The 24,811-nt window shown below is 43.1% G+C and overlaps 1 protein-coding gene across 3 annotated transcripts in view; it reads left to right on the forward strand.

Annotated features, from left to right (window-relative positions):
* The window catches only part of RYK (receptor like tyrosine kinase), a 165,447-nt gene that overhangs the window by 97,414 nt on the left and 43,222 nt on the right, over window positions 1-24,811 (forward strand). For all 3 annotated transcript variants that reach the window (XM_073576532.1, XM_073576533.1, XM_073576535.1), the window contains 2 exons: window positions 4,270-4,356; window positions 15,928-15,997. In XM_073576532.1, coding sequence (XP_073432633.1) covers window positions 4,270-4,356; window positions 15,928-15,997 — 157 coding nt within the window. The remainder of the gene's footprint in view (window positions 1-4,269; window positions 4,357-15,927; window positions 15,998-24,811) is intronic.

Raw genomic sequence — 24,811 nt, forward strand, 5'->3', positions numbered from 1 at the left:
CCGGTAGAGGTGTTGCATGTAGTATCAAGGCTCCAGGCAAAGGTGCCTACACCGATCCCTCACCCACCTCGTTTACTGTGACGTTCATTGGAAAGCTGTAAATGCTGTCCCAGACCCCGATGCCTCATGCCTGGCTGATTACTGCCGTTCCATGCTGCAATTAGTACTGTGGGTGAAATGAGGCCACTTTCCTGGTGTCTGTCCCTCATTTTGATGTGTTGTAGCAGCATTTGGGGCCAGTTCTAAGGTGTTGTGCATGCATTTGTTTTTGCCTCCCATTGACTATAATGGTGTTCGGTAATGTTCAGCAAATATTCGATGAATTAATCAGCGAACGTAATCCGAATCGAATATTGAAATATTCTCTCATCTCTAATTGTGATCCTGTTGTATGGACCGACTGATCACCAGGTATAAAACTCCTATATAAGAGAGTTTGCTTGCTCTGCTCCAGCCCCATATCTATAAGGCCATGTTCACATGGTCAGTATTTGACATCCATACTGTAAGCCAAAACCAGGAGTGGGTGATAATTCAGAAGTGGTGACGTGTTTCTATTATACTTTTCCTCTGACTGTGCCACTCCTAATTTTGGCTTACAAATACTCATGTAAAATACTGACCAAATACTGAACTCGTAAACGCAGCTTAAAAGGTCTATGCCCCGGAAAAGTGTCCTGCATGTGAACACTTCTGGGGCATAGACCGCGCTGAAAAATACTGGCTCATGCGCACAACCGGTAAGCGCAAGCGCGGTAAACTACGGCATCTGTGATATTCACAGATGAAGATTACGTTCAGTAAGCCGACGAAGGGGGGGGGGGGGGGGAGAAGGCGAATAAGCCCTGCCCATCAGACTGGACCGCAGCGATTTTCCATACACCTCCACCAAGATAAAATGGATATTTTAGCATCAAAGGTGCAGGGTCGGGGGGGAATCAAAAGTCCTAATAGAATCCTTATGGGACGCACAATTGGGTGATATCTTTACATGATATCACTAAAAATGGGTGACAAGTATCCCTTTAAGGCCGCAGCCTCCGTAGGGCCACTTGCTTAGCTGGACTGACCACACTTTCATGCGCACAGAACGATGATTAGAATGCTTGTTCTTTGTGCATAGAAATTTTTGTTCTCAGCAGCACATCTTCTGTATAAAAGGGAAGATGTACTGCCAAGAACGATTATTTTTATCCATGCTTTAAAAATCCCCTTTTCATCCAATGTACAAACATTTTTATTTTCTTTTTGTTCATTGGGAGATTGCTGAACTATTAAGCTGATAATTGGCTTGTGGAAATGGAACCCTACGACTCGTTGCAGGCGTCCTCACCACCTCCGGATTCATGAATTTGCATGAGTTTTCATCCGGCATTTTAGCGATGTCCTGACCTATAACAAACATGTCCTTTATAGTCTGCAGTTTGGACGTCTTGTACTTGAGAAATCTTTCCCGGCTGTTATCTCTGTTTAACTACTATCATGGAAAGCTTGGCTCTCCTATTGTTACATGTGATATTTTCACAAGTCCTGCTGTCCCAGCCTTCCTGACGGCAGTGAGAGTGCCTCTTGGATAAGAGTCCACTTGGCAATGAGATCACATCCTTTTTTTGTCTCTAGATGCGTAGTGGGCAACATGGAGGGAAAAAAAAGCTATACTCTGCTTGTAATGTACATGTAGCGCAGAGACTTCAGAAAATCCCACCCGTTAGTCTTCACCTCCTGGTTTTTTGTTGCTGGCAGCTGTGGTTATCTTTTTGTTTTTAAGAGTCCTTGTCATTTAAAAAAAAAAAAAAGTTGATTTCTAGATAAATGCGGAAGTAATAATTAGTGTTGTCCCTTCTATTATAAATGAAATGAAGGGGCAGTACTATGCGGCTGTGCTGTCTTTGGGGAGGTGAGATTGGCGGTGTACGTCTGGCTTAAGGCCCCGTCTCACATAGCGAGATCGCTGAAGCGTCACCAATTTTGTGACGCAACAGCGACCTCGCCAGCGATCTCATTACGTGTGACACTTAGCAGCGACCAGGCCCCTGCTGCGATGTCGCTGATTGTGCTCTCATGTCCTGGGCCATTTTTAGATTATTGGTGTCCCGCTGGCCAGCGTGCATCACTGTGTTTGACACTGACGAGCGACCTCGTTAGCGACTCAGAAGTCATGGACGCAGGCGTGAGTCGTCAGAATTGCTGCTGTGTGATAAGGTCCTAATCACCGCCGAGGTCGTTATACTGATCGCTGGATCGTTGCTGCGTTGTTGGGTAAATCTGTCTGTTTGACAGCTTATTAGCGACCATTTAGCGACGCACCAGCGATCCTTACCAGGTCATATCGTCGGGATCGCAGGTGCGTCGCTAAGTGTAACGGTACCCTTAGACCTTCACAGTCAAAGGGCTCCGTTATATAGGAACTGTTCTATCAACATATTTTGCATAAATAGTATAAGAAAATGATGCAATATGTCTGATCAGATGCTTCTTTCAACACTTTTGAGCCACGTTCCACCTGCCATCCAGGACTCATCATCTTCTCTGAAGATTGCTGAATTCCCTTGCTCAAGTCAAGATGGTCTCCCAGCTTCGTCAGGTTACAGAAATTACTGAAGCCTATGGAGAGGGGAGGCACAGGCAGATTCTGCTGCTGATTTCTAGTCCGTGTTTCCCAGAGTTGGATGCACAGCTACACATCTCGATAGTTTAGTATATTATAATGTATAATGTCATCCATACTGCTAGTTGTTATGTACACAAAGCAAGGAGACCCTCAGGTCTCTGTGTACTAAGTGATCATAGCAGCTAGTCTCCTCTCACTAGCTCAGAGACATCTGAAAACTACTGTGGAGCCAGCAGAGGAGAAAACTGGTGAAAAAATGATGTATACAAGTCTTATAATAGCCAAATATAGTGTTACTCCTCGTGTACACAGCATATGCGGAAAAGTTACCTGAAATTGCAGGCACGGTGTACGTGTTTTTGCCCCTTTAGCCCATCGATCGCAGGGAAGGAGCTGGATAGCCATCTCACACCCAAGACATCCCCCAATCAAAATGTTACCGAGCACCTGAAGAACTCGCAGCATTTGCAGCTTTCCTGATGGATGATGGGCTGGGCAGAATTGTGCCATTTTTGCCCCCTAACATTGAGGCGTTGTGCTATGTGTATTGCATAGCGCAGGGTGTGAGGTTGGCATTGCGTTATGTTATGCAAGTTGACGTGTGCTGTGATCGTATATCCGTACAAGTAACGCACGGTGTCCGTAGAACAATGCAGAGTTTACTCTGACTTGCATCATTTATGGCATGTCGTTAAGTCCAGCCGAGTCTCGGCTTGTTCTGGGCTATCCTGCTTACGCATGCACACAAATCAGATGAATTGTGCGGCTCTTCAGGGATTTTTTTTGTTGTTGTTGAACGAAGCATTTCAGGAAAGGTTTGGGGGATTTCACATATAATATTTTACATATGATTACATTCATATTTACACATGATTACATTTATATTTACACGTGATTATTCTTTATGTACATCATTTATGGACAGAAGTTCAGTCCTGGCAATATTCAGAGTTATCTTTCTTTCTTTGTTTTTTATTTGTTTGCTTCTGCGTCATCTAATGAAGAAGCTCTGTTCCCCCCTCCTGACATATATTTTTATAAATCCTTCTCTTTTCACGTAGAATGAATTTGTAGTATCTTTCCTAAGTACTTTTTACATCTGTTGTCCTCCTGGAAATGAATAAATTGACAACGGCCGCTCCATCCAGCGCCCCCCTGGCCGCTCCGTCCAGCGCCCCCCTGGCCGCTCCGTCCAGCGCCCCCCTGGCCGCTCCGTCCAGCGCCCCCCTGGCCGCTCCGTCCAGCGCCCCCCTGGCCGCTCCGTCCAGCGCCCCCCTGGCCGCTCCGTCCAGCGCCCCCCTGGCCACAGACCTGTGCCTACAGACATTCAGAAGGAGTCATCGCATTGGGACTTACACCAATGTAACACTTATCACGTCTCCAGCGAAGGTGGATATCCAGTGCATGGGCGGTTATTTATTACTGGAATATTCCTTTAAGATTGGTAAAAGTTGATAATGAATTGAAAGTTTAAATGCAAAGTAAAATCAGTCCAATGCTCATTGGTATCTGCAGGCAGACAGAATTGCAGATGTCACTTTGTGTTTTGTTGTGAGGATGTGTCATTGCCGCATTCTTTTATTTCTAGGTTATTGATATTTGTACATTTTAGTAGTGTTTTTATCATTCTTTTTCTGAATATTTTTTTTTCTCCCCAGGGACATTTGGTCGAATATTCCACGGCATTTTGGTGGACGACAAGGATCCAAGCAAAGAGAAGCCCATGTTTGTAAAAACTGTGAAAGGTGGGTCGCTGCTCCTGAATCATGCCTGAGTACTGATAATTGACTTAACAGATTTTCCAGATCAATTGAAGTTTGCGAACAGATTCCCTCGTGCTCAGTATGTGAATTTCCACGCACTTTGGTTATAATTCACGCACTTTGGTTGTAATTCACACACTGGCGGACAAAAGCAGAAAGGGGCCCCTGTGCAAAAACAATAGATGGGCCATTTTGAGCCCTAGAGATCCTAAAAATTCACCTGCCTTGGAGCTACAAACGGGCCCCTTTACCTCTTCGGCCCCTGCACCAATGATTCGTCCATCCCTGAATTCACATTTATACCATTTTGCTGTATTATACAGTCGTGGCCAAAAGTGTCGGCACCCTTGAAATTGTTCTAGAAAATGAAGTGTTTCTCCCAGAATATTATCGCAATGACACGTTTTGTTGTACATGTTTATTTCCCTTGTGTTTATATTAAAACATGAAAAGAAAAAGGAAAATTGGACATAACTTCACACGAAATCAAATCTCCCAAATTAGGAGAAATGGGGTCAATCTGCACTTCTGATAGGATCCAAAGGAATAATCCTGCAAACACGATAGCAGGAATGAAGTTTATTAACCTGTGTCGTGATGAGCTCGGTTCAGGGTTAGTTTGTAGTCTGTAACCATAGATGCACCCAGTCCCGCAGATGAGCTGTGTACAGAAAACCAGAGGAAGTTTTCAATCCGGGTTAGCTACGTTTATTAATTTGGATATTTTCGATGCAATGTAAATCATACAAGTAACTATAAATTATGTATTTATAGGCCATGTATCTCTGATGGTACAGGACCTGATGGCTTCTGGAGTTATCACAGGTCTCTAGGGTTTTTTTTTTTTTCTTCCCTTCTATGTTCGTGTTTCTGCAGACCTCTCAGTTAGAAGTTCAGCCAAAATGTTAGAAAAACGTTGTACATGTCCTGTCTTAAAAAGCCTGCTGAGTGCACGGGCTAATCCAGCCTCGGTAAACACATCATTTACTTAAAAACAAGCCGGAGGCAACATTTGGTTCTGACATATTTACTTTCCTCGGGTTTCTTCACTTTGAATGAACAGTGTAGGGTTATTTTGGCAGCGAGAATGAAGCCAATGTTTTCATTGCAGGAACTATGAAAAGCTGGAAGTCTCAGGCCTGGGATATGTCAGTGCGGGAGTGGGATACAGATTTACTCGGCGTAGACCGCTGCTGAGCTGTGATACTAAAGGGGGTTTTACACTAAGCGATATCGCTAGCAATATCGCTATAACGTCACCGGTTTTGTGACGTTATAGCGATATTGCTAGCGATATCGCTTTGTGTGATACTTACCTCCGACCAGCTCCCCCGCTGTCCATCGCTGATCGCGCGGCTCCATTTCTCGTCGTCAGCTTCCTGCTGTGTGAGACGAGCAACGCTGGACGCGGGCGGGAGGACGTCAGGATCGCTGTGTGTGAAAGGTAAGTATCGTCCGCTGTATCACTGCTGCATCGCTGTGAGATCTTCCTGTGTGGAAGCTCACTAGCGATCATTTAGCGATGCACCAGCGATCCTGACCGGGTCGGATCGCTCGTCGGATCGCTGGTGCATCGCTAAATGTAAAAGGGCCTTAAGACTTGGATTTTCTGAACTTCACATTTTCTCATATCAGGATTTTATCCATCAAGACAGATCACTTGCGTAACTCTGAGCTCCACCGAAGCCTCTTAGGCCGGGATCACACATGCGAAAAATACAACCGAGTCTCACATGTTAATAGCCGTCACTCGGGAGAGGAGCGTGCGGCCGCATAGCAATACATGGAGCCGCACGCTCCACTCCTGAATGCCGCCGGCAGTGTCTGGTATTAACATGCGAGACTCTGCCGTGTTCCTCGCATGTGTGATCCCAGCCTTAAGGTACTGTCACACTTAGCGATGTACCAGCGATCCCAACCAGCGATATGACGCGGTCAGGATCGCTGGTACATCGCTAAGTGGTCGTTAATGAGCTGCCACACAGGCAGATCTCACCAGCGACATCGCAGGGGTCGGGGGGTCGCTACTTACCTGTCAGACGAGGCGATCCTGACATCCTCCCGCCTGCGTCCACGCGTTGCTAGTCTCCGCAGCAGGAAGCCCCAGCAGGAAGCTGACGTCACACGTTATAGCGATATTGCTAGCGATATCACTTAGTGTGACAGTACCTTTACAGTGAGAATTTTTTTTTAATTATAATTATCATTGGTGGGTATCTGACACCCAGCGTCTCCACCATCAGCTGCCATGAGCGTAAGCAGCAGCCTAATTACATATTAAACAGCTGCTGCAATGCACCGCTCCATTCAGTGCAGAGAAGCTGCTGCTGTTTGTTTGGGGGTGGCAGGTTTCTGACCCCTTTCTATCTGATAATGACCGATTCTGACGCTAGGTATCAATTGTATATGCCTGGAAAGCCCCTTTAATGTTTTAAGAAAGATTAAAAAAAAACCTTTTGAGCTGGACACAAATATCGCAGACTATCCAGGTTCATGGGTCAGTCCTCTCGGATCATATTATTTGGATTGATGCTTCTGCTGATAATATTGGTGCTGCTTATTTTTCTTGTGTTTTTTTTTTTTTTTTTTTTTTTGCATTTTTAATAGTATTTTTAGAAATAAGCGCATGTCGTCTTTAATGGGAGCCCCAAAAATATGTATTCAACACCAATACACTGTCCATCACATTAAGCCGTATTTCTACCATTGCAATTTGTTTTCATTTGGAGCTTTAGAAATCAGTTTGATTTATGGGATATTTCATCTTCTGAGGTTTTCCTTGGTATATGTATTCTTTAAAGGGAATCTGTAAGCAGGTTTTTGCTATATAATCTCAGAGCAGCATTCTGTGGAGCAAGAATGCGTGATTCTAGTGATATGTCACTTATTAGGCTGTGTTGTAGTTTCCATACAATCAGTGTGTTATCATCCGGAGATTATCACTTTGGGGACTAGGTCTCACGTGCAGAGCAGTCAGGCTGATCTGTGTAACCCCGCCCCTATCTGATTGGCTCCTTGCTGACAATATACACAGGAAGCTGTCAGTCCGTGATGTGGGTGGGTTACACATAGCTCAGCATTCTGACCCCTGCTACATCTACAGCAGGGAAAACAGTGGTTCTATCCAAACTACAGCAAGCAGCCCAGTAAGTGATATGTCGCTGGCATTGGGATATCTCTCCCTATATCGTGCAGCTCTCAGATTATGTAGTAGAAACCTGATGACAGATTCCCTTTAATGGGTTAGTCCCAGAATTGTGTTTCCACTATCCATAGTATAGGAGAGAACTTGTTATGGGCAGGGACTCCTATTGATCCCAAAAACGGGCTTTGCTCCATTGAACGGGGGAGAAGTTTGCATACTCAACCTTCGCTCTGCTCCTTTTGTATGGGACTGCCAGAGACTGGGCTACAGCTCTCATGGGGTCAGTCAAGCAGAACTAGGCAAGGAGAAATGGGAAGGAGCCTCTTCTCCCTGTGCACGGTGTGGTTTGCAAGGTCAAACATGGCTTTCTGCAGTGAGGAAGCGTATGTGAATTTCATGCAGATTGACAAGTTCCTATTAACTTGTGCTTGTGCAGTTCAGACTTGTCCCAGAACCACTGGGCCTCACACATAACAAAACTGTTGTTCTTCCCTTTTTACTTCATAATGTCCCGGTTTTAGGCATTACGCCCTTTCTATTTCATGTCCCTTTGAGAATTGTCTTTCCGTTCCATTGTTGCGTGGTATTATGCAGGACTCTGGGTAATGTTCTTCTAGATTGCCAGATTAGTACACTTTGGTTTGCGTGTTACTTAAGGACCCTTTGTCCCAATGGGAGAACCTCATTAGTAAGGCGGCATTCAAAATCATTTATTTTTTTTTTGTTTAATTTTTTTTTTTTAACCTATCCGTCTCTCTTTATAAATGTTCTCATAATCAGAATGCGCCATGTAAATTTATAGGGCATTGTGCCGTGTCTGAATGGCATCTCTGCGTGCGTGGAGAAAAAGAAGGAAATAATATTGATAAGAACATACAATACGGATGCTGGAACTGTACACTCCGATAAGATTTGCGTTTCCTCATACAGTCTCGCAGAACGGCAATCCGCCGCTCCAGAATCCAAGAAAAATAAATCTCGCCGTTTTACGTGTACGGCGAGGAAACAATGGGAAGGAGAAGTGTTGGAGGTGACAGATTCCTGCTTATCAATAATGTTCCAGTGGAAGGAAGGCCGCAGACTGAAGTTACGGGGAGGGGAAGCAAGGGGAATAAAGCTTTCCCCGTCCACTCCTGCTGCTTTCTATTAGTATTTCAGGCTGGAGAATCTGCAGCAGTTTATTACAGACTCTGTTCATGTAAGCCATAGAAGCCTCTGAAAGAAGAGGGGAAAAAAACCTCTTTGTACCGATCTTGCCATCAAAAGTTCTACCCTCTGCCATTCAATCACTGCCCAGTTTATGCGACATAAAGGGAATATATTACTTTTATTGTTTTGTAATAAATCTTATCTAGGGAAAGGCATTCTGATTTTTTTTTTTTCTTTTTTTGTATTCTGATTGTATATTTTTTTTTTTTTTTTTTTCGATTATTATTATTGTATTTTTTCTGAGTTTCTGTTAGGAGAGAGATACTTTCTATAAGGCTACTATGACACCCCCGAGTGCTGTCCAATTTAACTTTTTTTTTTAAATCTAGAGTGGCTGTATTTAGACATCCTTTTAAAATGACGGATCTGAAAGTTGCATCCGTGAGACTCAAAGCGGGTCCTAATCTGATCTGATTTTCAGTTATTCAAGTCTGTAAGAATCCATGAGACAAGGACGCAAGTCAGTAGGCTTCTGATTTCCTCCCATTTGGCACCCGTATCTCCCAGACCTGTTGTTCCATGATAAATTAGAATAAAGACATGACCTTCAGTGAAGAATGGTGGAAGCCACTAGGATGACACCTTAAAAGCAACATTCTTTTCTCCCGGATGGTAACGCAAACGGCTGTGTGTATCTAGGCTAGGGCACGTAGACATTAACAGACAGGATCTGATTAGTTAGTTATCGTCCACATATGTGCAAGTAGTTACAGCACTCACCAAAAATAAAACCCCAACTTTATTCCATAGATTAATCCATGCACAGGCAGCAGCAGTCCTCCAGCCACAACACTGTGCAGAACCTTGTGTATGGTATGGAGCAAACCAAAATGAATCACTAAGGAGTTGCAGACTCCATTTTTTTTCTCATTTTAATAGTGGAGATGGATTTAAGCACAAAAATATTGGAAAGCCAGATCCCAAATGTGGCTCAGAAGGAAGTAAGGCTCTTTTGGATGGTGCAGTTGCTGGAACACTGCTCCTTCCCGTGGCAGTCTATGTATTTATCCATGGAATAAAGTTTGGATTTTATTAGGCTGTGTTCACACACAGCGTTTTTTTTAGCGGTATTTTTAGCGAATTTTCCAATAAAACCGCTAAAATTAAGCTTCCCATTCATTTCTATGCATTTTGCACTTTGTGCATACTGATACTTTTTTTACCGCGAAAAAAACGCTTTGCGGTAAACGCAGCATGCTCATTAATTTCGCGGATTTTTCCGCGTTTCTGGCTATTTCTATGCGTTTTGAAAACGCGCGGGAAAAAAACGCATAAAAACCGCTCATTTTTTGTGCAAAACCCGCGCGAAAAACGCGCGGTTTCTGGGAAGGGAGTCAGGTTTTCAGCAGAAATTTTCTGCTATGTGTGCACATAGCCTTACGGTGGGTGTCATACCAACTTCTGTGGATATTTCCTGAACTGTGCTGTTTGGTGTTAAGCATCACTGTATTGCATTGCAATGTTCTTAGCCTTATACTGTGCATTAAATCCTGTGTTCAAGTGTCTAGAAATGATCTGTGAGAATGGATCCAGCAGCAATCCATTGTCAAAAGAAGTTGTGCAGACTCAGCTTTTTAGTCCGTTATTAAAACTTTGATCACTGCTGAATCCGTTTTTTAACATTGAAGTCTGTGGACAATGGATATATGTTAATTAGCCATCCATTGTGTTCCATTTGTAACGGATCCAGTAAGCAAAAAAGCAGATCCTTTACAAATAAAAGAAAAACTGCTGGCTAATTAATGGATCTGTTTTCCATAGACTTCAATTTAAGAAAAAAAGTACCAGATCCAGCAGAGCCGACTAAAGTGTCGGCACAACTTTTTTTTGTCAAGAGATTGCTGCTGGATCCGTTCTAACCATTGCTAAACGTGAACATACCCCAAAACTGAATTTGGAATATAGTGCCAATTATTTCTTTGCCAAACTGATTAGAGCCTTCAGTCCTGCTCTGTAATCTGTGCAGAGGTCCTTGTGCAGGGAGGCAGTGAGCTGCGACCATCAACTTTTGTGAATGCTGACATTCGCCTTTCATTGATCCAATCTGTATAAATAGCAAAACTGTTTTTCATCTACAGAACCGTAATGCTAGCCTAGTATTGGACTTAGTATCCAGAAGGAAAATCAAGCCTACTGTTGGCGGTATTAGTCTGGAGGATTTTCTGAAATGTATGCCACTATGCAGAGGCTTCTATAGGTTTAATCTTTAATTCCTCTTCGTAGAACAGTGTGGTTGACCTTTTTTTTTTTTTTTTTTTAACTAATATATTAAAAATCAAAAAGGGTATAGTGACTTAAAACAGTGTAGTGAAGGCCAAAGGGACACCCTTCTGGTGAATGATAACTGCTACATCCCGTAAGCCTTCTCAGTACATACTGTGGTCGCGCGCTGAGGACACACTGCGGACCGAGCCTCTTATGCTGCTGAGATGTGAAGTCCTGATAACTTCTGTCCTATTTTTACGATCTCATTTTCTACCATTACAGTCCCTGTGGTGACCACAACCTTGTGCTGGCTGTTGGTGTCACCTGTAGTAAAATATCCTCTTGCCAGGAGCTCCATAGCAGCCAAATAGAATTCATTCACAGTACCACTGCCCTTGCTTTTCTCTCATTACAGTTAGCAGTGATCTTCTGTGAAGAAGGGGAGTAAAAAAAGGATCAATTTGTATGTAGCTAGTGACTGTAACCCCGGAGCAGTAACCAGTCCTCATTCCTCCACCAAAGTATTAGGTAAACATGCAAGGTACAAATGCCAGCACGTCCCTTGCTTTGCTCACTTGAGACTCTCTTAGGTGAAGTTTTGCTTGCTCAGTCTTGTGTTCTCCTTTCAAGAAAAGATCAAAGAGAAGATCTGTCCTCCAAATACTGTCCTTGTGTTTCTAAGCTGTCATTTGATTACATTAAATCAGCTAGGAATCACACTGTCATTATGCCGTATACATCTGTGCTCCATCCTTAACCAGGTAAAGAAATATACAGTTGAAACCTGAAGTTTACATATACTGTATAAAAAGACACATCTGCGTGTTGTTCTCAATATCTGACATCAAATCAAAATAAACCTTTCCCGTTTTAGGTCAGTTAGGATTACCATAAACTATTTGCCAAATGCCAGAATAATGACAGAGAATGTTTTAAGTCATTTTTATTACTTACTGCAAAGTCAAAAGTTTACATACATTTCATTAGTATTTGGTACCACTGCCCTTAAACTGAATGACTTGGGTCAAACGTTTGGGATATCCTTCCACAAGCTTCTTACAATAGTTGGTGGGAATTTGGACCCATTCCTCCTGACAAAATTGGTGTAACTGATCCAGGTTTGTAGGTCTCCTTGCTCACACCAGCCTTTTCAGCTTTACCTATAAATTTTCAATAGGATTGAGATAAGGGCTATGTGATGGCCGCTCCAAAACATTCTATGATGCTGTATATCTGCCCCCGGTCTGCCATGAAAGATGAGAAAAATAAGTTTAATGATTCTTTAGGGGGGGGGGGGGCAGTCCGGTCCAATGGGTGTCGCAGGTTCGGGTCCGGTGCCTCCCATGCAGTGCCACCCTCCTGTTGGTTTATCGCTCCCCGGTATCGTGCTCCTGCGCAGGTTTACTTCTCAGAACAAAGTATTGCAGTGCGCAGGCACCTGGAAAGGTCAGAGAGGCCCAGCACCTGCCTCAGCAGGGAGGATACGTACGCCTGCGCAGGAGCGCAATGCCGGGTAGTGATGAAGCAACAGGAGGGCGGCATCGCAAGAAGATGGGAGGCGCCAGACCCGGACCTGCGTCACCCATCGGACCGTACCGTCCCTTCCCGTGGTGAGTATAATAAAACTTATTTTTCTTATCATTCAGGTTTGACCGGGGGCTTACCTACAGCATTATAGAATGCTGTGTAGATAAGCCCCGAAAGGCAGTGGCCGTATCTTATATCAGCCAAAACTGCTGACAGGTTCGCTTTAAGCCACTTTGTTACCATTTTGGTAGTATGCTTCGGGTCATTGTCCATTTGGAACATCCATTGCCGCCCAAGCTTTAACTTCCTGGCTGATGTCTTGAGATGTTGCTTCAGTATTGCCACATAATCTTCTTTTCTCATGATGCCATCAATTTTGTGAAGTGCCCCAGTTCCTCCTGCAGCAAAGTAACCCCACAACATGATGCTGCCACCCCTGTGTTTCACAGTTGGGATGGTGTTTTTAGGCTTCTAAGCTTCTCCCTTCTTCCTCCAAACGTAACGATGATCATTATGCCATAAAAGTTATATTTTAGTTTCATGAGATCACAGGACATGTCTCCAAAAATTAAGGTCTTTGTTCCTATGTGTATTTGCAAATATTAATCTGGCTTTTTTATGTTTCTTTTGGAGTAATGGCTTCTTCCTGGCAGAGTGGCATTTCAGCCCATTTTAATGCAGTACTCATTTCACTGTGGATATTGACACAATCTTTCCAGCATCCTCCATCATCTTCACAAGGTCTTTTGCTTTTGTCCTTGGGTTGATATTCACATGTCGGACCTAAGCATGATCATCTCTAGGATACAGAACCCATCTCCTTCCTGAGTTGAAATTGTACTCAACAATGAGCCAGATTTGTGCAAGTCCACAATTCTCTTCCTGATATCTTAGCTGATTTCTTTAGACTTTCCCATGATGCTACACAAAGAAGCAGTGTGTTTCAGGTGTGCATTAAAATACATCCACAGGCGTGTCTCCAATTAACTCGGATGTTCCTGAAAAAAAACTATCAGAAGCATCCAAACACATGACCTCATCATATGGGCAGTCCAGAATTGTTTAAAGGCATAGTAATCGTGGAGTATATACATTTTTTAATTTGTCGTAAGTAATAAAAATTCCTTAAAACATTCTCGCTCATTATTCTGGCATTTGGCAAATATTAATAATTAAGGTAATGCTAATTGCCCTAACACAGGAAAGGTTTTTTCTGATTTCATGTCAGATAAGGAGAAAAACCTGCAGACGTGTCTTTTTATATAGTGTATGTAAACTTCTGGTATCAACTGTATATCGCAGATGTAGAAGTAGAGCTTCAAGTGGGTACTGAGCACCAGACTACGGTCTCTCATACATAGTCCTGGGGATTTTTTATGCCATGTGTGAATGACATTATGTAAACTCTGTAAAATCAGAGGTGTATTACATTTGCAGTTAATACATCACTTTCAATTACAGACTGAAATTCTGCAGCATTTCTGGCACATTTGAACAACAGCTCTTGGTTCTCCTGAATGAGTTGGAAGCATCTGAAGTGGTTTTATAGTTGGCTTATACTATTACATGTTATATGTAAAAAGTAGACATAAATCACATAGAACAGATTTGTGAAAGACCAGGAGGGTTACCTGTTATTACTATATACCAGTGTGTCAGACTATTGATTAAATGTAGTGATGGCAGGATCAAGTTTAATGTGGGTTAATGCAGACATGCCGGTGGTGGTTATACAGTACGTGGGATGTAATGCAGACATACCAATGGTTATAGTGTATGTGGGATGTAATGCAGACATACCAGTGGTTATAGTGTATGTGGGATGTAATGCAGATATACCAGTGGTTATAGTGTATGTGGGATGTAATGCAGACATACCAGTGGTTATAGTGTATGTGGGATGTAATGCAGACATACCTGTGGTTATAGTGTATGTGGGATGTAATGCAGACATACCAGTGGTTATAGTGTATGTGGGATGTAATGCAGACATACCAGTGGTTATAGTGTATTTGGGATGTAATGCAGACATACCAGTGGTTATAGTGTATGTGGGATGTAATGCAGACATACCAGTGGTTATAGTGTATGTGGGATGTAATGCAGACATACCAGTGGTTATAGTGTATGTGGGATGTAATGCAGACATACCAGTGGTTATAGTGTATTTGGGATGTAATGCAGACATACCAGTGGTTATAGTGTATGTGGGATGTAATGCAGACATACCAGTAGTTATAGTGTATTTGGGATGTAATGCAGACATACCAGTGGTTATAGTGTATGTGGGATGTAATGCAGACATACCCGTAGTTATAGTGTATGTGGGATGTAATGCAGACATACCAGTGGTTATAGTGTATGTGGGATGTAATGCAGATATACCAGTGGTTATAGTGTATGTGGGATGTAATGCAGACATACCAGTGGTTATAGTGTATGTGGGATGTAATGCAGACATACCAGTGGTTATAGTGTATGTGGGATGTAATGCAGACATACCAGTGGTTATAGTGTATGTGGGATGTAATGCAGACATACCAGTGGTTATAGTGTATGTGGGATGTAATGCAGACATACCAGTGGTGGTTATATGGTACGTGGGATGTAATGCAGGCAATCGAGGCTGTGGTGTCGGTAAGCCAAACCTCCCAACTCAATTTCCCTGACTCCCGACTTCACAACACAGCCTCACTACTGAGCATGGACATAAAGTGCAGCACAGATTAATGTCCAATAAAAGCCTAGATCCTTCGATCAGGAACAGACATTTAGCTTTTTTTTAGCTTGCAGAAGAGAAGACTGAGAGGCGACTTAATAGCTGTCTACAAATATCTCAAGGGCTGTCACATTGTAGAAGGATCATCTTTATTCTCATTTGCACAAGGAAAGACTAGAAGCAACGGGATGAAACTGAATGGGAGGAGACACAGATTAGATATTAGAAAAAACTTTTTGACAGAGTGATCAATGAGTGGAACAGGCTGCCACGAGAGGTGGTGAGTTCTCCTTCAATAGAACTCTTCAAACAGGCTGGACAGACATCTGACTGAGATGGTTTAGTGAATCCTGCTTTGAGCATGGGGTTGGACCAGATGTCCCAGGAGGTCCCTTCCAACTCTACGATTCTATGATTCTAGGACATTTCATTACTTTCCCAAATTTCCCAAAATGAAAAAATTTACTCTGCGCGTCTCCCCGCTGCGCGTCTCCCCGCTGCCCTGCCGCTTCGTAGACTCTTACAGCACAAAATGTTGAGCGACTGCATGCCGTCGCTGAGAGCGGGCACACGAGGTCAGCATTATTACTCTTACTGACCATTAGTTTGCTCCACTGTGGATTGGCAACTTCATGTCTGTGATCCTGATCATTTCTAGCCATAAAGTATTGCAGATCTATGTTGACAAGTAGTCGCTGTTAGATGTTTTCTGTAATCTTTCCTTGTCTCGTTTTGTTCTTGCTTTTAGATCAAGCATCTGAAGCTCAGATCACAATGATGCTCACCGAGAGCTGCAAGTTGAGGGGTTTGCACCACAGGTAAGTGCCGGGATCCTGAAATTCCTATACTTGTAGTTTTTGTTCTTGGAGCTTTTGACTTTGTTTTTTAGAAGCAACATTGTAATTGATTATTTCACATGTGACTCCATATTACAACCGGAGACTAATACTATGTGCATGGAATTCAATGTACAGTAAATCCTTTATACGTCTTATGTAGTAGAATGGAGTTGTTCTCCAAATTGTGTGACTTTTCAGCATATCCTCCTCTAAATACCACTTAAATCGACTGTGAAAGTTACAAAGCATTCAGGCTTTATCGATCAGTGTGTGTACTTCTTATTTGGTGAGTAATGCTCTTTGTAAGAGGGGAGGGTTATAAGTGATCGGAGTAGCTCTATGCCTTTGGAAAGTGTGTGCTACCCACAAAGATTCTTTGTGCACCAGCTCTAGTTCCTAGAATACATCCATGCCGCACACCGGGACCGGAATATCCATACTGCTCTCTGGCGGGTGGTGCTGTTTTCTTTCTCTTGTTTTTCCTTTCGCGTTTATTATAACAATTGAGCACAGTGATCTTGGTGCAGGCTGGATTTTTGCTGCACCACGGTAGGCGACGTTTGCTGCTGCCACAACATTGGCGGAAGAACCTTCTGTTGCACCAGGTTGTGCTATAAGGAGGGATAGTGCTCTATGCTGTTGGCCTGATTTCATGTAGTCAGTCATGGCCTGAATTTTAATTTTCACAAAATTTTGTAAATACATAAAAAACCTGTACTTCACTCACTTTCCCTGGTCCAACGCTGAGTCTCTGTCGCTGCTCACACTGTCTATTATCAATCCATGACCTCAATCGCTCTAGTCAAGTAAGTGGCATGAGCCGCTCAGAGCTGTTGCACTTAGTTATTGGCTGCAGTGCTGTTAATGTGGTGTCGGTGCAGCCAACAATAGCGGGGTCCAGGAGCAGAGACTGAGCACTGCACCAATATCAGGGGAGGAAAGAACAGGGTTTTTTCCTTCTACCACAAACGCCAGCCGATGGCAGACGGGGAAAACCTATTTTAACAGTTCTCCTAAACAGATTAGACTACCCACTATAAAATATGTGCACACATGTAAGTGTAATTCAAGGCATGGCAGAAATGTAGGTCCTGGAGCGGCTCTAATTCTGCAGTGGCTTTGGTTTCCGATGTGATGACTACTGCTGCTGAGATGTATGTGCAGAAACAGTCTATGAGCCACATTGGATTGGAGTATTCGGTTTAATCACTGCGGCACAGTCTGACCTCAGCAGTTACCCAATATATCATGCAACAAGATCTGTGGTTTCAGAAAGTCATTAAACTTGTTGTCATCTACGGCTTCTGTGTAAGTGACCATCCTATATCCTCATTGGAAATCACACCCACACCATCATTTAGCTTCCTGTTACCATTTCAGAGAAATGAGGTTTAATGTAATAGTTTAGCCTCCTTGTGCACCAGCGAGGCAGAACACATGCGGCTTCTTGCAAAACTAAAAACAAGGGCAGGTTCTCAAAAAAAAAAAAAAAAACCTAGGAAAGTTGTGTCCCTCTAATACCTCCTCCATTCTATGTATTTTATTCATTTGTGTGACAGTTAAAAAGGGGTGCACCAACAATCGATTTATGTAAAACTCCAAGAAAAAAAATGGTTAAAGATACTACAGATGTATATCCAAAGTAAAAATATATATATTATTATTCCATTAATATGATATCCTCATCATATGAAAAGTAATTGATAAAAAAAGGTCTGCCCATATAAAAAGTTGGACCCATGAGTTAAAGTGAAAAAACATCCTGTCATCTCTGTAGTAGGGGTGAGCGGACCCTTGGAAGTTCGGGTTCAACTTAACTTTAGTCCAAAGTTCAGTCTGGGTAACAGAACTTTACCCGAGCTAGAACCTGAACCCCATAGAAATCAATGGAGCTGGAAAAAGTCTCCCTGTGGCGCGCTCTGTCTTTGGCGCGCTGCCGCTCACTCTTTTTGTCTCATGTCTGTGTGTTCGTTTGTGTTTTATATAACTCATCTGTCACTTAAGCAGATGTAAATGTGTGAAAGTTTCCACTCCTTGGACAACTCTTTCTCATACCCTGCACTTGGCCCCGATTAAAGTAAAAAAAAAAAGCTTATACTCACCTCTCCTGTACCAGCTCCATTCCCGCATTGTCGGCACTCGTTCTCCCCAGGGCTCCTGTGCAGTAGAATGACACTTAGCCCGGTGCCTAATCAACATCGGTGTCACGGTCTCCAACCTCCTGTCAAATTCAGCGTGAAGAGGAAGTCAGGGATCAGCTGCAGATCTGATTTCCTCTTCATGTTCAATTCAACAAAAGTCAGGGACAGTGACACCGGCACTGGGGTCACGTGTCACAATTGCATGAGAGCCCCGGGAGTATGAGTGCTGACACCGCTGGAACGGTGCTTGAGCAGCACCAGTGCTGGAGGGGAGTATAAGCTGTTTTTTTGTTTTTTGTTTTTTTTTCAGGGCCAAACATTTAGATCAATAAGGAGTTGTCCTAATAGTGGACAACCCCTTCATTGAATTTTCACTGCTTCCCCCATCCAGCTCCCGGTTCTGTAACGCGCGTACCAAAGCACGCTCGCTTATCGCTTATCACAGAAGTATCCAGAACAAGGGTCAATAATGGCAATAATAGGCCTGGCACAGGGCCAGACTGGGACAAAAATGCAGCCCTGCCACACAAATCCCACCAGCCCACAAACTATAACACTCCTCACCCCGATCAGTGAATTTTTGCTATACTTTGTTGTCCCTCATCACTCTCTTTAAGGAGTTATTTGAAGAGCCACATGTGAATGGAACCACAGTGCGTATGACTGACCACAAGCTCCATTTACATGGTGCTCTTCAAAGCTATGTTTCCCAGGATCATGGAGGTCCCAGCGGTCAGATCCACAACAAGCAAAGTCATCCCCTGTCCCCACATAATGTCCATACAGTATTATGGGCCCCATATATTACTTCGTGCAGTATAATGGGCACCATATATTACTTCGTGCAGTATAATGGGCACCATATATTACTTCGTACAGTATAATGGGCACCATATATTACTTCGTACAGTATAATGGGCCCCATATGTTACTTCGTACAGTATAATGGGCCCCATATGTTACTTCATACAGTATTATGGGGGCCATATATTACTTCGTACAGTATAATGGGCCCCATATATTACTTCATACAGTATAATGGGCCCCATATATTACTTCATACAGCATAATGGGCACCATATATTACTGCATACAGCATAATGGGCACCATATATTACTGCATACAGCATAATGGGCACCATATATTACTGCATACAGTAAAATGGGCACCATATATTACTGCATACAGTAAAATGGGCACCATATATTACTGCATACAGTATAATGGGCACCATATATTACTGCATACAGTATAATGGGCACCATATATTACTGCATACAGTATAATGGGCACCATATATTACTGCATACAGTATAATGGGCACCATATATTACTGCATACAGTATAATGGGCACCATAAAATTCTGCATACAGTATAATGGGCACCATAAAATTCTGCATACAGTATAATGGGCACCATAAAATTCTGCATACAGAATAATGGGCACCATAAAATTCTGCATACAGTAATAATGGGCACCATAAAATTCTGCATACAGTAATAATGGGCACCATAAAATTCTGCATACAGTAATAATGGGCACCATAAAATTCTGCATACAGTAATAATGGGCACCATAAAATTCTGCATACAGTAATAATGGGCACCATAAAATTCTTCTCCCCAAACCCTGCTGCTCTGGTCTCCTCAGTGTATTCTGATTCTCCGCACTGCTTGGCACAGGGACATCATTAACTTTACGTATATAATTGTCCACTTGTACTGATAGTAATAGTGATTTGTTTGTACTCTTGTCTGGGGCTGGCCCACTTTATGGGGGTGCTGAGTGCATATGATTATACACCAGTAAAAAGTATGAGAGGTTCAATATGACCAGTGCCACCTAGTTTCCTACCCCTCTTATTCTACTGGTACTGTGGGCACACTGACTGGTACTGAGGAAAAGAAAGAAAGAACAGAGAAGAAAAGAAAGAACAAAGAGAGAAAGAAATGTCATGGTTAGGACATGGTTAATGTCCTGTTCTGACAGGGTTAACATTGCCGGCCTCTCTTTGGATCTGGGAGGGGTATTTATGCTCACTCATACTGGCATTCTCTGTCAGTTATACTGCTATGCTGGTGTGTCTGACCCCTGGTGTGTGTGTACTCTGTATTGTTTGTTTGCTTCCCGTGTATGACCCGGCTTGTTCCTTCACTCTGTACTCCGTTTCTCGTTTTTGGTACCATTGTCTTTTCTGGTTCTGACCTCCTGGCTTGGCTATTGTTACTCCGTTACAGTTTACCCCTATTGTACCGTCTATTGCCCGTTCTGGTTTTCTGATCTATTGCTACGTCCTGACTATTCTTTCTGTCTAATCCCTTTGGTACTGTCCTGCTATCTCGTGCTTTGACCTCGGCTTGATCTGGTTTCTGTCTATGCCCCTTGGTAACATTGTCCTGTAGTTACCCTTCTAGGAGTTTCCCTGCAGCTCCTAGCTCTGTGGAGCTTAGGCCACGCCCCAGCAGTCACGTGATTCAGGTCCTGGAGCATGCATTGTCACCACTGCTGCTCGCACCGCAGGTATCTTTTTGCACAGTCTTTGTACTCAGGACACGTGCCCTGGCTCAGTGAGCAAGTGCAGTGCGGTGTTCCTGACAAGAAAGAGGGGAAAGAAAGAAAGACGAGAGAGAGAGAAAGAGGGGAAAGAAGGAAAGAAACAGAGAGAGAGAGAAAGAACCAAGAGAGAAAAAAAAGAAAGATTAGAGAGATAAAGAAACAGAGAGAGAGAGATTCTACAGTTGTGGCCAAAATTAATTGACACCCCTGCAATTCTGTCAGATAATACTCAGTTTCTTCCTGAAAATGATTGCAATCACAAATTCTTTGGTATTATCTTCATTTAATTTGTCACAAGTTATAGCGATATTGCTAGAGATATCGCTAAGTGTGACAGGCCCTTTATAGGTAATATACATTTTTCATTATGAGGCACCTTTTATTGTGTTGTGGTCATCTATTGCTATTGGGTGCTTGCTGATAAGGATCTGTCACTGTTTACTTTATTGTGGGGACCTTTGGCTATATTCCCTAGGATTTAGGCTACTTTGCGGCATCACAAGGCATACAAGGAGTGATGTTTTGGGAACTTTTTCTGTTGAGGGTCACATTACACATGATATGTCTCAATAGAGATTTATGAATATATATCGGTTATATAAGACCTCATGTTGTTTTATATATTTGTCTTGATTGGATACTATCACCCTGTAGATATCTATTTGAGCTCGGTGTCCCTTGGGCAGAATTTTTGCTTTTTTATGTTTGATGTATTTTATTATTATTTATTAATAAAAGATTGTGTGTGTATGTATGTATATGTATATGTGTGTATATATATGTGTGTGTATATATATATATATATATATATATATATATATATATATATATATATATATATATATTGGGATCTCTTCTTTTTTTCCATTTATTATCAGTATTTTTTGGCATACATGGGAATTTTGTGTATAACCTCTAAAATCTTGTAGAAAGTCTTCCCAGAAGAGTAGAAGCTTTTATAGTTGCAAATGGGCCGACTCCATATTACTGCCTGCGGTTACAGGATGTGACGTCGGATATTCTCCGGTGTGTAATGTGTAGGTGACATATTGCTGACCTATAGAAGCTGACACGTGTGCTGCCATACAGGGGAGTCCTAAATGTTATGACGCAGGAAGGTTCTTCAGTCGAGTCTGCATTACGGGCGATATAACACAACTCTAATCCCCCTTTTGTGTCGGGGAATCTACATGAGCTGCTGCGTGTTTGGATCTGCTCGGAGAGTATCCTTCTGGAATTGAGGGAGGATTAAGAACAGAAAATGTGAGCCGACTGTATAAATAGTGCGCTACCTCCATGCTGTCCCCCTCCGAGGCCTACAGTACGTCTTCCTGGTCTGTCATCACTGTGGTTAGTCGGCACTACCGCATGTAGATCTTTATGAACTTCTAACCTGTAGTGAGATCATGGCTATTCCACAGTGGCTAATGCAGGGGTGTGTGATAATCCGCAGTGCACATTACCGTGGTGTGATGATGATGGGGAGTCCTATCGGGGCTTGTAGACGGGACATTGTTGGCCTCCGCTGCGGCTGGCCTGTTCCTTACCATAATTTCATGGATAACAGAAAACAAGGTTGTCTGTGTGTTCTAGGAGGCAGACATTTTTTAAGAGTCGCCGGTCATGAAGTCTGCACAGAATTGTGCAGACAGCCATACATGTTAAATGTCTGCCGAACCCTGTGATTTTATGTATGGGGGTTTCAGGTCTTCAATAGGAGATGTTATCTGCAGTGATCAGCCGCTAATAGTGTCTGCAGGGGCTTAGTTCCATCTCTCCATGGAGAACACTGCTTGCTCAGCTGATCCCAGTGTGATGCGTCACTAATGGACATGACCACATGTAGTCCCATATACTACAGCAGTGAGGGCTCGTACTGCATAAGGCCATCACACATCTGAGTTGTGCATAACTTTTAGGCCGGGGTCAGACTTGCATGTGCAATGTGAGAAACTCTCTTCAATATCCAGCACTGCCTCCGGCACTCGGAACAGGAGTGTGCGGCTGCACGTATTTCTATGCAGTCGCACACTCCAGTCTCAAGTGCCGCCGGCAGTGCCAGGTGTTGACGCGAGAGACTCGCACAAGTTTCTTGCATTGCACACGCAAGTCTGACCCCGGCCTTAGGCTGAAGCTACACAGCGACTTTAGCACCAGCACAGATCATTCGGCCAAAGATGGCTGTATGCTGCTTAATGCCAGTGAATTCAGCCAAAGTGACCCACAAGGTACCACAAGAAGGCGGAACTATTTTGGATTTTTTGGGTCTTGAAACCCTGCGGGTCACAGTAGCACCTCATTCGTTTTCTCTATAGTGCAATGTAGTAGGTGGCATATAGAGGTCTTTGGCTACACAAGCCGCGTCACAGCCAATGTCGCCTTGTTCAGCACACATAGAAGCCCAGGGTCTCATGCAGAGGTATACAGGAGGAAAATAATGCTCCAATGCTGTGTCCTGTATTCTTCTATTTCAGAAGCATTCTTCCACACAGAAGCCTTGCTGCCACGGTGCAGCGTCTCTGCATTACGGTACTCTGGGGTCTCCATGTGATCTCTGCTCTGTGGATTCCTAGCCAAAGATTTGGGGAGGGGAGCATAGCTAGACTTTGCACAGCCTTATTCTCTTTAATTGCAGAAAGTCTTGTAAAATGAGCTGATTCTTAGAGACACAGAACCTCTAACTTTAGAAAGTTCATTTACAGAAAAGCTGCATAGTGCCCGTTATCGTGTCCGGTTATGTGATAATCACATAGTAGCCCTGGTCTACCTGCTCCGATATCTGCGGTGGGACTGAAGACTGTACAGGATCCAGTAGTGAACACGTGCTGCTGTACTATGTTTTATCTCCATTTTATCCTCCGACACTTTTTTTTTCCTCCTTTACTTTGTTATTAAGGCACATGTCGCAGTTTTCAGTAGCCTCAGGCGGCTTCACGACGCCGGTGAATATTTCTATACCATTTCTCAGTTCCGAGTACATATCAAACAGTGGTTTGATTGTTTTACTCATTTGTGCCCTGTGGGGAGAGGTTTAATGTCATGGCTTAAACTTTGAAAGAACGCCAATTTCTCTTCCCTGGCTGGAAAGAACATTTTGCAATGTCGTGTACAGCTGCAGATGTGGTAAGCGATAGACCTGCTGTGTGCCAACACCTCTATGTCCCTGTGACTATGGACACATGGAGTAAATGTCATCCTGGGAGATGTCAGCCTATGGTAGACTTGTATCTCTCCACTCTCCATTCCTTACCGCTGTCTTTTACGCCAGCTTTATGCCCGCTACTTTGTATGAAGTGACTAGGCTAGGGCCTTTAGTTCTCACGGAGCGATGATGGCTCCGCATGGTCACATCTGAGAGGCCATGTATTTAAATGCACCTTAGTAGCACCACCTGAGTTGGCACTTGGATTATTTGTTAGGGCCCTTAGAGCTAATTTTCATTAAAATTTTATTAAAATGGTGATCAGCTGACTACTGTGGGTCTGGCTTCCCAATCCGCTTTTATTTTCCAAAAGATTTACATTTGATGACTCAATTGATTTGCAGCAGCCAGGGGTATGGACCGTGTTTGGCGTACAGATTAGTGATGAGCCAACGTCTTATCCGAGCATATTCGGGTGTTCTCTGAGCATCTGGGAGTGCTCGTATATTATGTTCAAGTCCCTGCTTCTTGATTTGCAGCTGTTAGACTGCCTCAATATATGTAGGGATTGCCACGTTCGCACATCAATATGTTACAGATCTCTGCGTCCATACTGATCACTGGGTGTCCTGTCACTGGGGCCCCCAATGATCCTGAGAACAGGCTTCTGGAACATGGGAACCGGGGAACATCCAGGGCCTCTGTACCACTTTTTTCTGTAGTCCTATGGGGGCCAACACTTGTGTCTTGGTTAAATCTTTGCTTCATTGGCCAGCGTGTTCTGTCCCAAATAATCTTTTATCTCAGTATGTGGGCTTTGTTTTTGTTACTTTCTTTAATTCATTTTTTCAATGTCTTTAAATTTCAAAGTTAAACACCGAAATGAGTTGCACATCTCTAGGAAGATTTATTTATATATATATATATATATATATATATATATATATATAT

This window comes from Dendrobates tinctorius, unplaced genomic scaffold (assembly GCF_039654945.1).
Source record: "Dendrobates tinctorius isolate UK_male_01 unplaced genomic scaffold, ASM3965494v1 ptg000049l, whole genome shotgun sequence".
Taxonomy (NCBI): Eukaryota; Metazoa; Chordata; class Amphibia; order Anura; family Dendrobatidae; genus Dendrobates; species Dendrobates tinctorius.